This window comes from Dermacentor albipictus, chromosome 3 (genome assembly GCF_038994185.2).
Source record: "Dermacentor albipictus isolate Rhodes 1998 colony chromosome 3, USDA_Dalb.pri_finalv2, whole genome shotgun sequence".
In the NCBI taxonomy this organism is placed as follows: domain Eukaryota; kingdom Metazoa; phylum Arthropoda; class Arachnida; order Ixodida; family Ixodidae; genus Dermacentor; species Dermacentor albipictus.
The window spans coordinates 87,168,205-87,180,678 of record NC_091823.1 but is presented as its reverse complement, the minus strand read 5'-3'; the positions used below and the strand labels follow the sequence as shown (position 1 = coordinate 87,180,678).

Sequence of the window (12,474 nt, the reverse complement as noted above, 5' to 3'; positions counted from 1 at the left end):
GTTGTACATTAAATAAGTGGCAGTGCCACGTAGAAGTCTGATTAATCAACCAGGTCTGAAAAATCTGTGAAAGAAAGCTTCACTTTAAGGTTCACATGCACATACCTGCCTGCATGCCTTTCAAAACCTAGCTAGAACATGCTGCCCAATCTCAGAGGCTATGCCGTGTGCTGGTTATTCTCGCAAGCCACTACAGTGGAACCCCAGTTATACGTCCCCCTGTTTTGCGACGACCCGGGTTTCACGACGGATTCGCGTAATCTCGGCAAAGTCCCCATAGAAGGAATGCATTAAATATCCCGGTTATCCGACGCAATTTTACGCCTGACCTGCGTTATACAAGGACCCTCGCGTTTCTCTCTCCCCCACCAGCTGCTGGCCGCGACGCTCGCTGTGCTGAAATAGCGCCTTTTCTTCTCCACAATCACTTTCTCCCTCTCTTCTCAGTGGCGTTGCCTCTAGTCACGTTGGGGAGGCGTTTCTCTACCACCCCCCCCCCCCCCCAACAGCTGCCCACGACGCTCGCTGTGCTGAAATAGCACCTTTTCTTCTCCACAATCACTTTCTCCCTCTCTTCTCGGCGGCATCGCCTCTCATCACGTTGGGGAAGCGTTTCTCTCCTTCCAGTTTCCCAACAGCAGATCGCCGACAAGGTAGCACGGAGAGGCCTAGGTTTATTGGACGTATTTTTCGTTGTAATCCTAGCAACCAGCGTTCAGCGGAGGTTTTAAGCTGTGTGGAGCAACGCGATGCACGATGTCCCGAAAGCAGACAGTTCTGTCGCTCGGCGATAAGCTGAATATTATCAAGGAAGCGGAAAAGCGGCATGGAGCCACGAAAGCCAGCATTACCCAGGACCTTAACGTACCCGAATCTTCGCTTAAGACGATCCTGGCAAACAGAGCGATGATATTGCCGAATGCCAACAGGTTCGGGCTCAAGCGGAAAGCAGCAAAAGAAGGACAGCATGAGAAGTTAGAAAAAGTTCTTATCAAGTGGCTGCATCAAGCATGGAGCTCTGCGATCAACGTTGACGGCACCATTCTAAAAGAAAAGGCGGACCTTGTGCCATTGCGTCTGAGCATCAACGACTTTCAGGCATCAAACGGGTGGCTGGATCACCTTAAAAAATGAAACAGGATTGTGTACAGCCGCTCCTGCAGAGAAAGCACTTCTGTGGACGTCTCGATGGTGAACTAGTGGATGGAGTCGCTGCCGGAGATGATTGCTGCATACAAGCCCTGCAACAATTTCAACGCCGATGAAAGCGGTATTTTTTACCATATGCAGCCCGAGCAAACCCTTGCGTTTAAGGGTGTCAGCTGTCATGGTGGCAAGCGTAGTAAAAGCCTGTGACGGCACTATTCTGTGCTAACGAGGACGGTTCTGAGAAAGTGCCCGTGCTTGCTGTTGGAAAGTTTGCCGACATCGCTGTGACATCGGACGAGGAGGACGAGGATGCCACAGATGCCGTGCCTGTGCCTACCTCGTTCACCGAGGTGCTACGGCACATAGACAGCATCCGGAACTTCATCTGTTCACGCAACGCCGCAGAGGCCCTCCTTTTGGAGGTTGCCGAACTTGAGCGAAAGCTCAAGTTCGGCAACAAACAAGGTCCAAACAAGGTCCAAACAAGGTCCAAACAAGGTCCAAAAGAAACTTACCAACTTTTTTAAAGTTTGCGCCGGCTGGCGGGAATCACAGCAGTGTGCAGTGCAGTGTCGTAAAGGTTCGTTTGAATAAAGCATGATTGGTACCTGCACTGCAGCATTATTCCTTATCGAATTTACTTTTTTGGTAATTTGGGTTTCCAAGCCCTGCAGAGTATGTTAGTAGTTTACATTGAAGCTTCTAGTAAATCTGTCGCATTAAATAAGTAGCATTTTTACAGGCATTATTTATGTTCGGATTTTGCTATGCTTTTTCGCAGTCACAAGAAAGTCGTATGATCGGGATTCCACCGTACTTTGTTTGCAAACCATTACGATGATGATGGCCTCATCATCGTCATCACCGTATCTCGCTCACACAGCATAGATCCATAAGCAATCAGCTGTTCTACAGTTCATTGTTTAGCTGCATAGTGCTTTAAGGTGCATGAAGAGGGTATCGTTGCAAGAAGTATGCGTGGATATTGATCGCATGGCATACAGTCTAGTTCAAACCCCTAATCGAGAGCGTCAATGTGACAGGAATCTCGTATGGTATGGACAGCGAGGAAGACAACAAGCTTTGGGTGGGCACCAACAAGGCAAGCTCATCCAACGACGGGGGGCAGTGGAAACCACGAGGACAATTGAGTGGTTGTGTTATATTGCACAACGGTCAAGGCTTCAGTGGGCCACTTCAATTATCCGTCCCTGAAAGACCTACACTGTTCGAGACGATACATGACACTCGTTGGCTGAAAGCACCGCCTCATGCATTCCAGAACTGTCTGGGACAGATAATCAAAGAGGCTCAGTGAGTAGCCCTTAATTAAGCCTGCCTTGAGTAAAATCCGAAAAACTAAAAAATAGAAAAAAGAAAGCGCGGGCCTTACATGAGTAAATACGGTAATTTTTGCATAGCAAGAGACAGGACTAAGCATGATGGGGCTCAGCTTGTACAGAGGTACATTACTTTCTATTCAACGTCAATGCGTTTCTTTGCCATTGGCTACAACCGCCCCACAGCACTATGTGATGGCAGACTGAAGAAAAATGATGTGCAAAGCTAGATTGATAGATCGCATTTACGGAACAGAAAGTACGTAGATCTCTACGAATAACGGAGGCATGGTATACCAAATAGCGTGGTGAAATCAAAAGAATGGTGGCAATATGTGATGTTAATATTCCTACACTAGTCATTGTGGCATCACACATTGTGAAAACTTCTGGGTGACTTGCTGAGTAAGTCAAGCTGCTGAGGGTAATAAAAGAAATCTGGATGATCTCACACATATGTGGAAATTGGTGTTCTAAGCAAAGCTTTCTTCGGGCTTGTGCAACCTTTCAAGCAAATGCTATAGAAACACAGCGCAAAGGCGGCACATGCAAGACAGTGTTTATTCAAATGTAACTATAATGAAGCAAATGTTTCCATGCAAGCACAGTGTCAATTTGCGAGTGTACCCATTATATTCACACAGCATCATAGAATGAGTGGCAGAAAAAATTCAGCATTTTTTAATCTTCTTTCCACAACAAATTCGTGCAACAAAAGGCCTCCTTAATCACAACTATAAGTGTGCTTAACCCTTTAATTAAGCGCCGTGGACGAGTCTCACTCGTTCACAATTTTCTAATTTTTTTTTTTTTTGGCAAAACGTGCCGACGAGGAGTCTGTCTCATTCACGTGTTTGAGTTCTGTTTCTATGTGCCGGTAATGAACTGGGCTTGTCCAATCTATATTAACATTATGGTGAGTTCCCTCTATGCCTCCCCCACTTGGGGGGGTCTACAGACTCTGTTCATCTGGTAGAGATCTTAAAAATGGCAACTGCCAGTCGTGTGTTGCTGCGCCCATCGTGAAAGTACGGGTTTGATTCAGTCGTGAAGCTCCAAAGAGAATTTGCTTCTGCACAAAAGAATTCAAGCTAAGGCAGCTTTGCCATAGACACATCTAGTGACTTTGATGTAGCCAACTACAACAATATTTCTGAAACGGCATGGCAGTGGACAAAGTTAGATGGATGGAACCTGGTTCATGTTACTTCATATCTTCAGACAAAATGTGGATTTACAGTAAAACCCCGTTAAACCATACCCGCTTAAACAGTATCTTTGTTTTAAAAGTAGTAAAGTCAAATCCCCAACTTAGGGGCCATTGAATGTAATGTGTTTTCTATCCGCATAAACCGCACCAGCTTATTGTGTACCTATTGGTTAACACGTAGTGCTTCTACTTTTCGTCGCGCAAACACGGCGGTGCGTCATCTCCATCGGGCAGCCCGGCAGTACAATAAGCCTCAGAGATTAGCACTATGGCCTCCAAGCGCCCTGTGCGTTTGCGCGTGAAGCCACATCAACATCATTCCGGCGCCATGCCAGAGAGCGTTGTGGCGCTGTGCAAGCGGGAGCTCACGTCATGTTGAAACTCAGATAAAGATGATGCCGGATGCTTAGCACAGAAAAAAAATTAGACATCGTTTGTGCTATCGAACGTGACACGAAAAGCAGGCGCTGGCACACGACATGGGTCTACTGTTGACTACAGTGTGGCATTTGGAAAGCGAAGAAGTTGCTTGGCAGTGCTGCTGTGACCACGGAGAGATGTTGGCTACGAGGTCTGACTCTTCGCCATCATTGCCTCTGTTACTGCCGAAGTGTCGCCTAGCGACAGTGTCGACAGTGTCGCCCTTATCGCTGTCGCCTAGCGACAGCGATAAGGCCGACACGGAAAGCGACAGCGCGGGTGCTTCAGGTCTGGCAGTGGCCGAAGCTGCGCGTTATGTTAGCTTCATGAATGCAATCGTTGCTACGAGAACAGCACCCCACAATGAAAAGGTGCCCCGCGACTTCTGCAACGCTACCGCACCTGTGCACGGAGATTATGCAACGCGAACAAGGAATCTGCCATGCGAGTGTTTGCCGATAAGAGGGCCCTGGCTGAAAAGCTGGCTCACAGCTTCAGCAAGTTTGAGGCCACCGCGGCATCAAACCAAAATAACACGGTTGTCGTGCGAAGTAAATAAATACTGCATATTTTTTCCCCTTTCATCACACTCTCTCCAAGTGAAAGGTAAGTGGGCGATCTCATGCTATTTCGGTTAAGCAGTAGTACCGTTTAGTACGTACTTTTTCCGGGTTCTGGCAAACTACAGTTTAACGAGGTTTCACTGTACTACCTTCATTTTATATATACATATTTCTAATCTGAAAAAATTTGCTATCCAGATGTGTAGTCAAGAAGAAATGTCATTTTCTGATCACTTTCTCGGATTTTTAACTGGCACTTAAAGAGTTAAGCATTGTTGCGAGTGCCGATAGGATGCGTTGCCAAGAATATGTGGCAGAGCACTGATCGACAAAGTAAGTACAAAAGAAGCAGATTCGGCAGAAAAACACATGCAAAGTATTTGCGACTGCAACACAGTGCCCAATCGAAGGGCAGAAATGCCATGCCATGTCTTGTAGAGAAAAAAATTCTGTTCCTTTTCCTCGTGGCAGAAGGCTTCATAGAAGAATAATGTGATACGATAAATGTTTCTTGCAACGAGCATTTCGCAAGCTGCCCAGTGAACGAAAGCTTTCCCACTGTTCAGTGGAACAAGTGTACACCAAGTCTGGAAGAAGTAATCTAACAACCTTAATACAGTGAAATTTCTTCATAACAAAACAGGTTATAACAAACAAATTAATATAACAATAATCATAATTTGCCTTGGTATCCCTACAGATACCCACGCACTTGTCAGACAGTTTGGTCATCAACAACAGTTAAAATTAGAAAGACTAACACTCGAGCTTACCTTGCAATGGTGGATTAGTCTTAGCAGCAATGGCTGGTAAGGCTGTACTTGTGGCCGGTATGCCATAAGAAGCAGCAGGTGATGCTGGCACTGAAGAGAGCTGCAGTAAATAGTATGTGAGCAGGTATGAGATATAAGATGACAGAAGAAAATGGGAACAGGACCTCTGGCAGGTTGAAATAGGCTCTGACTTGGCTATTTACAATGTTAAAATTTCGTTCACAAACAAGAGAAATGCAGCAGCTGAAGATAGCACAGACCCATCCACATCTTGAATTCAAGAAGGAACTTGCCGAGTAAACGAAGGTCGGGTGCACCTATGAACGCATAATGAGAACACACATGTGCAGAACCAAGCAGTAGATATGAAAGGCGTACGTGCTGACTTTTCAGTGCCAAAGAGAGCTAGCTATATGATAAAACACAAATTTCATCAAAATATAAATAAGTGATACATGTATGTGTGAAAATGAATAAAGTACTTACACAGGGAAAATACAGACCTCTGTACTGTTACAGAAATGACAGTTAAAAAACAGAACACGCTGTAACAGACCAAAGCCACATACAAAGGGATCACAAACGATGTCATAATAACATTCCAAGCACACCGGGCTATTTGGCATAATCTGGAAATTGTTCATTGGATCTTGGCAGGATCACAAATATCAGTAAATTTATCAAACAGAAGAAGAAACAAGAGAAGCTTGTTACTTTATTCGATAAAATCATCCGCTGTTATCAGCTACAATTTGAGCTTAGAAATGCACTTGAGATAGGATTTTATGCAGTACAGAAATTCGCGGAAATTGCCTCTCCAGTGTTGTGCGCACATGAGAAGATAACTGCTGTGAAGTCCAAGTCCAGTTTCAAGCACTTCGAGAAAGGCGAGGCACACTGCAGTCTCACATCTGGGGGACGACGCGGCCATTTAGGGTTAACATTGTGGTCAGTATATCAAAGACCATTCCAGTGTGCGAGCGACTTGCAATGTTCATGAGTAAAAAATAATTAAACTCTCATGCGTTCAACATGGCCTTGGAGAAGAAATTCAGTAACTTGATAACTTTCCTGATCTCAGGAAACTGCCCGAGACGTGCGGAGATCTCGGATAGGCTTCAGATAGGCACATTTTATATCTCCCTTCAAGTTCTATATATTCGACATTGACTGTAACACGAATTGTCATTCCACGGACTTTTAAATCCAGTCAACACAACACAGAGGCAAAGAGTCCCAACCTATTTCGAAGGGTTACACAAAGGCATTAGTCACCTGTGATGATGAAAGCAGGCCAGCTGCATAATCTGGCGTCACAGGTGCTGCCGATGTTGTGGGTGTAGTCGGTGCCTCCTTGTCTTTCTTCTGCATCTCGGGAATTTCCTCTGCGCAGAGCAACATGAAAGGAAAAATTCAACTTGTGCTCCACAAGAGCTGCACGTCTGGCTTCTTTGTAATTGATAGTCACACCACCAGAGTAGCAACACAAAACATCGAAACACAAAACACTGAAAATATTGCAACAAAATAAACACAAATAGAGGAAGAAATGCAGAAGACGTTATGGTGTGCCACTTCAAACCATTTGTTGGAGAAAAACTGGGTCCAGAAGTGGCACACCAAGGTGTCTTCTGTGCTTATTTCTGTCCATGTCTCATTTACTACATCTTCGAAGTATCAATATGAACAAGCCCAATGATTAGCCTTATAACACCAAAGGAAAGGAAAGGAAATAAAAGAAAGGGTCGCCGTAGTTCCAACAAGGTTCACTTCGCAGGTCATCAACATATAATATGCTGTATCCTACACAATACAAAGAAACATTGTTCTTGTTCCCGGTATTTTTGAAATGCAAGCAACTTGCATGCAGTAAACTCTCGTCGTAACGAAATCGTTTTAGTCTAATTATCACTTCACTCGAAATTTCACCCGTCCCGAGCCCAAATGCATAAATTTTAAACCGAATTACTCAAAGCACATCGACAGCCACTCCACTTTGAGTGAACTACCGCTTAGACAGCCACTTCGCTTAGAGTGAACACAGCAGCAACCTACACCTTTCCCACCAAGCAACCCTCTTCAATGCCAGCTAACACCATTGTGGCGCCTGTGCACCCTTTTTCTCCATCCTGCACCCATGTGCTATCAGCGGCGAGCGGTGCTGCCATCCTGTGGGATTAGTGCTCTACGGAAGAGGCAAATCTTACTCCACACAGCATTCTGCATGCCCTGAGTGCCTAAGGTCACCCGAACAAAGATGCACTACTTCCTCTGAGCATGTGTGCAATGAATTTTGATTGCAATTGGGCTCCCGAAAAATGCACGGTGTGACACCCGTACTAGACTTTCACGGAGTTGCCCTATTTCAGCTCCACTTTTTAGCTTTTATGGAGCAGCCACTTTTATTGAATTACTGCTTATACAGTGGACTCTCTTTAAACGGAACCTCAAGGGACCAGGGAAATCGGTTCTTGTTATAAGAAGTTCCATTTACTGAGAGACAAAGCTGAATACAACTGCATAAATACAAAACTAACCAACCATGAGGATGGTGTTCCATTTAATATAAGCGATTTCCATTTATCATGATTCCACTGTATTGAATTTTCTTGCCGTCCCATTCACTTCACTATAACGAGGGCCTATCGGAGTTTCCCTTCTGTTGCTCCATCTATTTTGCAGTCATCACATCTTAACAGCAAGGGTGTGCAAATACTCGAATATTACTGAATCTAATTGAATAGTGAACGCTCGAATAATTCAATTTGTGAAAAGAATATCTAGTATTTTATTTTTTTAATATTGAATATATTCGTTGTAGACACCCGTGCAACGCTACATGTCATGTGCACCGCAGAGCCTCTCGAAGCTTGATGCCACCCAAGTATTCCGTCAAGTGCAAAAGCATGTGCGAAGATAGGCATGCAGGCTGTGTTGGTTACATGGCAACAAACTTTACGCCAATTCAACATGATTTCGGGACCGATCAGTTATGAGTCAACCACCAGTACAAACATATTAGCAGCAAGCATTCCACAATGGCTTGCGACCCATTACCACATTGGCCTGCGGTGAACTTTCGTCACGGCCACACTGCTAGGCCATTAGGCCTAACCGGCGCTGCTTCATTGGGCGACGGCCACTAAAGTTATGATTTGGTGCCAGAACTGACACAATCTATTCGCAGCAGCTGCGATACTCAGAAAGCCAACAAAGCGCCTCACAAACAAAAGCACACGGGATGGCAATGAAGTTGTTTATAACCACCACTTTTGTGACCCACCGTATGGTGGCCTCTCATTCCCAATGCCATTCGTAGACACACATCGGCCTATTTTTGTAGTTTCGAGCAACCCCTTCACAAGACTAGCTTTGGATTTAAATTGCGGGTACGAAAGTGCCATGGCTGGTTGCATGCGTTTGTGCTAAACAGCCAATGAATGAGGGGGGGAGGGGGGGATCGGAGGGAGCATCGCGCAAGCTTGCCATGACCCTCCAGGTTTCAGAATCTTTGACAGGTGGCAAATCACGCTAAACCTGACAATGAAACAGTGTGGACGGTGCATGCAAGAGTGAAGTGGTGATCGGGTCACGTAATGAGCGGTCCTTTCAACTGTTGCGCAGATAGGCCTTACAATAACCCACCTGACGTGAAGCTGGAATAGCCCACATTTATTTCGGTGAAAAATTGGAAAGCAAATCTTTGTATGCAATAAATAAAAGATTAGTGCAAATACTCTGGTCCACTATTAAACTGAGAACCCCACAGGTTCAGTAGAACAGGACATCACTAATTCAGCAGCTTTAGAGGAAAAAAAAGCACTTGATTGGATTGAACAGAAATTCTATTGATGAAAAAAATATTTTCCAGACCTTCATATACTAGAACTGAGCTGTAATCAGTGCCAGTACACTAATTTGACATTCCCTTTAATAAGAGTAGATCGTATGGTAAATCTTGATTTCTATGTACCAAATTTACTGCTGGCCTGTTATGTTCTTGTTATGCAATGCTAGGAGACACCTGAGCATGTGCAGCATTGTATTTTCTTGCTGAAAATGTGTAAGCATTAAATTTTGTGAAAAATTTTCTTATCTTCAATATTCGATTTGACAATGGTCATTTTCTTCTTCATTTGATTCTATATTTGATTCGGAATCTACTACTTGGTATTCGCATACCCCAAGTTAACAGCCTAAGAGCTAAGAGATGCTATGAAGAGAGAGGATTCTTCGCTTCAATTATAAGACAACACAAATGCTGATCACTTATAAAGCAAAGTGCTGCAAGTCACCTCGCTGATAAAAGCTGACAAAAGTTTGCCCTCGAAACAAGTGCAACAGGTCATCAAGATGCAGTCAACAATGAAAAATTAAATCCACAGTTAATGGTCTAAGTGAAGTCCCACTTATGCACTACTGTATACACAATGTTTTGTTGTACTCTCTGTTACCGTAAAGAAGTTCTGCAGAATTTACTGCTTGCACAGTGATCAAATGAAATGCAGCCTGCAGGTAAATTAGGCAATGCAACATCCAAAGTGTATGGTTGTACTTCATTTCCTTTTTCTATGCACCGTGACTGTGCTTTCATGATCAGCATGTGCTACTCTAGATGATATTTGAAATTTCACAGGCACGACGGTGACAGTAGCAGAGCATAGTAACATTGACAGCGTCCCGATTTGCGACAAAGCAAAGAGGCAAACACTGCTTGTACAATTACAAAATGCTATCTACATAGTTTTGCTTTACAAACAACTTCTATCGAGTGGCTCTAGTATAGGCTTTTCAAAACCATGCACTCAACAAAATGTCTTGAAGCAGCCAGAAAAAAAATTGGCAGACAGGATGTTCAATACAAAGGTCAAACTGCACAGATATTAGGGAAAAGAAAGGATGGGGTCCAAGTTGTTCTGACCACTAGTGAAAACGTAAGACGCCATTTGCAGGAACCTCAGGTTCGAGCCCAGTTAGGAAAACCACTTAGATGACATCTTTCTGTACCCAAGGTTCTGTTGTTCAACTTCACAAGAAGCCAAATTCCTTGAAAGAATATGTTTAGTTTAATTTATTATTAAATAACAGCCGTCCTAAGCTTGCTTCAATCTAGGAATATTCAAATAAGAGTTGGTGCTCCCAACTGCTTAATAATTCATTCAATTTGGTTTAACGTCCCAAAATTGCAAAGTGGTTATGTGAGATGCTGCAGTGGCTTTCGATTAATCTCGACTACCTGAGTTCCTTTAATCTGCAGCCAAAACGCAGCACACAGTCATTGCATTTTGCCCTCATCTGAATGTGGCTGCCACAGCTGGGAATCTAACCAGCTACTACAAGCTCAACAGCAGAACACCACATCGCCCAAGTCACCGTGGCGGGTGTTCTCAAGCACCGGTGACATTTTTAAGGATTGTCATAGTCTACTGCGAGCTTTGCACTGATGTTGCAGATCAATGGGCAGGCACAAACTTACCCGTAGGTTTTTTCCTCCGCTTGGCATCCCTTCCGTAACCAAGTGGCTGCTCATTGATGTCCAGCAACTGCATGCAGAAATGACCGTGCACGGTCAACAAGCTGCACCCACCACAATAAACTGCTCATACAAGTGACTAAAGTATGGCATTTACTCGATTTTAACACGCACCTATATTCAGGAAAAAATTCACTAAGGTATTACAAGCACGTTAGTATCGAGTACAAAATGTAGATTGCGATAGGTGGTGGCCAAATCTCACCTCAAATTTCAGGGGGTGATATTTATGCAAATGCATTTATTCACAATTTCTACATAATGAAATTTCATTGCTACTGCAAAGGCCAAGGCATTGATTGGAAATTACCACGGCTGCAAGCAGTCAAATGGATAAATTACACACAGTTGTTTATGGACACACTACACCTGACTAACTAACAGAGTAGCTTCAATTGAAGTGCTGTTATAAGGTGAACTTGTCCTAAAATGTTGTGTGGCACATAAGGCTGCGTAATGATAGAAAGTACCAAGGTTTTCAAGCAAACTCTGAATGAGGTGCCTTAGTCGATAGCAAGTTCTTAAGTCTCAAATTGCGTAGGAACCACAAAAGCTCACTGCACAATTGTGCACAGTACGGACCAAGAACACAAGGGGGGGAAAAACGAGAGCGTCAATGGAATGAGAGGCTGAAGACTGCGGACGACGACATGCTGCCCAAACAGCTGGCACGAACAGAATGGCTGGAACCACCTGTTGCGTCTGAAGCGGCATTCTATCGACACCATTAATCCTACTGGGCCTAGCTGTAGATTGATGTCATCACATCATCAGCTGGCACGTCCAGCGACATTCTAGACTGCATTAATACTGCATGCTATTCAGTGGGCGACACAGTGCGCAATGGAGTGGAAATTCAAGCTGCTCATCACAAAAGCTTTAGAAGTCACAAAGGGAGCATCTAGACGGTAGTGCTACTGAGGCCAGATTTTCAAAACAGCACCAGCCAGCAAAGGACCTTGCATAGAGCACTGGCATGCTGTAGAACGAAGTGTTGTGGTATGGCAATAATTATTTCACGCCCTTCAATAAATATTCCATGCGTTCTTTTTTACTTTAACATTGTGGTTTATTTGGCTATGGAAAGGCTACTTTACTATCCAATTTTTTTATTTATTAAGCTTGCAAGCCACTGGAACTGGCACATGAAGTGGTAAATGTAGTTACTCATACTGGTTTACGGGCAGTACGTGGATTTATAACAAGCTTTTTGCTGTTTTCTGGGAGGGTACAGTCATATATTTAGTATGGCCATTCTAGTGAAGAATAGAGCTACAAAATGATGTCATTAATCTTGCCCTCGCTGTATTCTAGAAAAAGTTACAGCTGTCTAAACTTCAAATGCGTTCTTCTCAGTTCAATGTTTTTACACACCGCACTCAGCCTTACAGGGCTTTTCTTAATTATGTTGTTCAGAGACAATAACAAATTTGGTATTAGTGTATTCATATTGAAATGATCTAGAGGGTGATGCTATTTCTGTTAC

At 43.9% G+C, this 12,474-nt stretch overlaps 1 protein-coding gene across 5 annotated transcripts in view; it reads right to left on the bottom strand.

Annotated features, from left to right (window-relative positions):
• Window positions 1-12,474, bottom strand: part of LOC139057450 (negative elongation factor A-like) — a 54,295-nt gene that overhangs the window by 26,305 nt on the left and 15,516 nt on the right. For 2 of the 5 annotated variants that reach the window (XM_070535745.1, XM_070535749.1), the window contains exons 6-10: window positions 10,932-10,998; window positions 6,731-6,840; window positions 5,942-5,965; window positions 5,716-5,772; window positions 5,456-5,555 (exon numbers count right to left, since the gene is read on the bottom strand). In XM_070535745.1, the coding sequence (XP_070391846.1) occupies window positions 5,456-5,555; window positions 5,716-5,772; window positions 5,942-5,965; window positions 6,731-6,840; window positions 10,932-10,998 (358 nt within the window). The remainder of the gene's footprint in view (window positions 1-5,455; window positions 5,556-5,715; window positions 5,773-5,941; window positions 5,966-6,730; window positions 6,841-10,931; window positions 10,999-12,474) is intronic. The other 3 variants (XM_070535746.1, XM_070535747.1, XM_070535748.1) reach the window with 3 other exon arrangements.